The 4,108-nt window shown below is 41.6% G+C and overlaps 1 protein-coding gene across 1 annotated transcript; it reads right to left on the bottom strand.

Annotated features, from left to right (window-relative positions):
• Nucleotides 1-801: 801 nt before the first annotated feature.
• Nucleotides 802-1,575, bottom strand: LOC109027324 (putative elongation factor 1-alpha-like 3). The gene has a single exon (XM_019029576.4). It carries the CDS (start codon nucleotides 1,573-1,575, stop codon nucleotides 841-843), a length of 735 nt encoding a protein of 244 aa, XP_018885121.1. The 3' UTR covers nucleotides 802-840.
• Between the last annotated feature and the right edge of the window lie 2,533 nt (nucleotides 1,576-4,108).

Genomic DNA, 4,108 nt, shown 5'->3' with positions numbered 1-4,108 from the left:
AGTCAGTCTGAAAGTGGGTGGCAGCCACTGCATAGAGGGGAGAGGTCACTGTGGAGGTGGAAGGAAAATCCACCTTTAGCTGCTGGCCTCTCACCCCAGAGACCACATGAATGCTGCTAAGTCACATCCCCTACCTGGGTCCACTTTCCACAGAAAACTTCAGAAATGCCATTGGAGCCTAATGATGGAGGAACTTTACCCCACCACGTACATCCAGAGATGTGTGGGGAGGGTGCTGAGGGCTACGTAAGTCAATATAGTAGCCTTTTATTATAAGAAATTTTAAATTTTTCCTTCCCTCATTAACACCCACTAATTGCTACAACACAACCCCTGCTGTGATTTAGTGAGTTAAATAAAGTGAGCACTCAAAGATATTTGAAGTATTTTCCAGAGCTTATAATGGTAAAAAAGAGTCCTCCTTATCTAGACTTCCATCGATGAATTATGATGAATCCTCATCATAAAAGTCGCCAGTTTTCATAGGAAGAAACGTTTTCCCCGAAGAAACATTGACTTTATTTATTTATTTATTTTTATTTTTCTCATTAAACTTTTTAATGGGTCTCAAAATTCTGTGACAAATTTTTGGTCAAGTTGTTTCCATTAAAAAGTACTGATGTTAAAAACTAATAACTTCAAACTGCCACACGCAAAAAAGAAAACTAAAGTGGTCCACAAAACATTCTCCTTTCCTTCTGAAGGTTTTATGATGCATTGTTATCATTAACCAGTCTTTTACTACTAAACTTAAATGGCCAATTGAAACAACCAGTTCTGAGACCGTTCTTCCACCACTGATTAACCTAAGAGTGGGGTGGCAGGTATTAGGGCTAATATTCATTTAGCCTTCTGAGCTTTCTGGGCAGACTTGGTGACCTTGCCAGCTCCAGCAGCCTTCTTGTCCACTGCTTTGATGACACCCCCTGCAACTGTCTGTCTCATATCACGAACAGCAAAGCGACCCAAAGGTGGATAGTCTGAGAAGCTCTCAACACACATGGGCTTGCCAGGAACCATATCAACAATGGCAGCATCACCAGACTTCAAGAATTTAGGGCCATCTTCCACCTTTTTACCAGAACGGCGATCAATCTTTTCCTTCAGCTCAGCAAACTTGCATGCAATGTGAGCCATGTGGCAATCCAATACAGGGGCATAGCCAGCGCTTATCTGGCCTGGATGGTTCAGGATAATCACCTGAGCAGTGAAGCCAGCTGCTTCCATTGGTGGGTCATTTTTGCTGTCACCAGCAACGCTGCCACGACGAACATCCTTGACAGACACATTCTTGACATTGAAGCCCACATTGTCCCCAGGAAGAGCTTCACTCAAAGCTTCATGGTGCATTTCGACAGATTTTACATCTGTTGTAACGTTGACTGGAGCAAAGGTGACCACCATACCGGGTTTGAGAACACCAGTCTCCACTCGGCCAACAGGAACAGTACCAATACCACCAATTTTGTAGACATCCTGGAGGGGCCGGCGCAAGGGCTTGTCAGTTGGACGAGTTGGTGGTAGGATGCAGTCCACAGCCTCAAGCAGTGTGGTTCCACTGGCATTGAGAAACATTGACTTTAAATATGATAATCTTCAAATGTATGGCCGTATCATATGCACCAAAAAGCAGAAATTTTGCTATATTCTCATACCTCTCATCTGTCTAAATAGGCAACTGTATGACTAATTGATTTAATATCTGTTTCTGAAAGGTAGATATTGTTCTTTGTTATGCATTAAATTGTGTTCTCCAAAACTTACGCTGAAGTCCTAACCCCCAGTACCTCAAAATGTGAACTGATTTGGAAATAGGGTCATTATAGATATAAGTAGCTAAGTTAAGATGAAGTTATACTGCAGTGGAATGAGCCTTTAATCCAATATGACTAGTGTCCTTAGAAGAAGAGGTGAAAGAGACACAGAGAGGAGAATGTCATGTGAAAACACAGACACACAGGGAGAAGAGGGCTACATAAAGATGAAGGCAAAGACTGGATTTATGCTGCCACAATTAAATGACCACCTGGGGCTACCAGAAGCTGGAAAGGGTAAAGAAGGATCCTCCCCAAGAGCAGGTCCAGGAACACAGTCCTGCTGACACCTTGATGTTGGACTTCTGGCCTCCAGAATTATGAGAGAATAAATTTCTATTATTTATTGATTGATTGATTTTGACAGGGAGTCTCACTCTGTCATCCAGGCTGGAATAAAGTGGCATAGTCTTGGCTCACTGCAACCTCCACCTCATGGGTTCAAGCAATTCTCCTGCCTCACCCTCCTGAGTAGCTGAGATTACAGGCACCTGCCAATAATCTTTTTTTGTATTTTAGTAGAGACAGGGTTTCACCCTGTTGGTCAGGCTGGTCTCAAACTCCTGACCTCAGGTGATCCACCCACCTCAGTCTCCCAAAGTGCTGGGACTACAGGTGTGAGCCCTTGCTCCCAGCCAAATTTCTGTTATTTAAACCATTCAGTTTATGGTACTTTGTTATGGCAGGAAACGAATACACTCTTCCCTGTGCACAGTATACCTTTTTTTTGGAACAGGGTCTCATTCTGTCACCCAGGCTGGAGTGCAGTGGTGCAATCACGGCTCACTGCAGCCTTTTTTTCCTGAGGTGATCCTCCTGAGTAGCTGAAACCACAGGCATGTGCTACCATGCCCAGCTAATTTTTTTCAAAGTTTTAATAGAGACAGGGTTTCACCATGTTGCCCAGGCTGGTCTTGAATTCCTGGGCTTAAGTGACCCTCCCATCTCAGCCTCCCCAAATGCTGGGATTATAGGTGTGAGCCACCACGCCTGGCCCCACACACAATATACTGGAGCTATACTTTAACATAGCAGAACCACACTGTTGGAGTCTTTAAGGTTATGCAATAATGAGCATCCCAGTTCCCCACTTAAGTTTTAATACAAATTAAAAATAAATCAAAAGAATATGCTAGTGACTCCCAAACACACATCTCCAACCAGATCATTTATGTTAACTGCATATCAAAAATATTCTCAATTTCCTATTGGACAACTCCATCTCTCATACACACTCAATATTAAACCTATATTACAGCAATTACTCCAGGAAGACTCCTTACTTCTAAACTTACTACCACTGTCTTAGTTCAAACTCTTATGGTTTCATTTAACTTAATTAAACTGAAATTACCATCTGACTACTCTGTTTCCAAATCTCTTCCCATCCTTTATTTCACCCAATTTATCTTCTTAAAAATTAAATCTGACAAAAAAGCATAAAGTAACAAGAAATATATCTAACAAAATGTGTATGAGATCTTTAAGTAAACAGCAATACACCTTTATTGAACCACTCGACAGAAAACCTCAAGAAATGAAGAGATGTACCAAGTTCATGGATGGATGAATACAGTATTCTGCAGATTAGTTTCTAAATACATACCATTTCAATAAAAATTCTATGACATTTTTGGTGAGACCTGACAACCTGATTTCCAAATACACGAGGAAGACAAAAGGGAGAAAAATAGCCAAGATAATTGCGAAGAGAAACAAAGTTGGAAGATTAGCCATACCAAGCATGAAGACTAGTTATATATCTTTGGTACTCATGCAGAGATAGCCAAAAATGAAACACGATAAAAACAGCCCCACGCTTATGTGGACACTCAATATATGTCAGAGATGTCATGGCAAATTGTCTGTGTTTGGGGACATGGAGAGGATGTATTAGATTCTTTGGGCTACTAAAACAAAATACCACAGACTGCATAGATTAAACAACAGAAATTTATATCTCACAGTTTCGGAAGCCGGAAGTCCTAAATCAATGTGTGAGTAGGTTTGGTTTCTCCTAAGCCCTCTCTCTTTGGCTTACACATGGCCCCCCTCACTCTGTCCTCACATGGCCTTCTCTCTGTGTGCATACATCTGCGTCCTCATCTCCTTTTCTTATAAAAACACCAGTTCTATTGGATTAGGGCCACATCCATATGACCTCATTTAATTACCTCCTTAAAGGCCCTATCTGCAAACATGGCCCCATTCTAAAGTACTGGGGATTAGGGTCACAGCCTGTGAAATTTAAAAGGACATAATTCTGCCCATAACATGGGGAAACATGGACTATT

Source organism: Gorilla gorilla, chromosome 5, assembly GCF_029281585.2.
Source record: "Gorilla gorilla gorilla isolate KB3781 chromosome 5, NHGRI_mGorGor1-v2.1_pri, whole genome shotgun sequence".
NCBI classification, from domain to species: domain Eukaryota; kingdom Metazoa; phylum Chordata; class Mammalia; order Primates; family Hominidae; genus Gorilla; species Gorilla gorilla.
This window is presented reverse-complemented; position numbering and strand designations above follow the sequence as displayed.

Coding starts and splice junctions, on each gene's coding strand:
- LOC109027324 (XM_019029576.4), bottom strand. CDS start 1,575: ATGTTTCTCAATGCCAGTGGAACCACACTGCTTGAGGCTGTGGACTGC.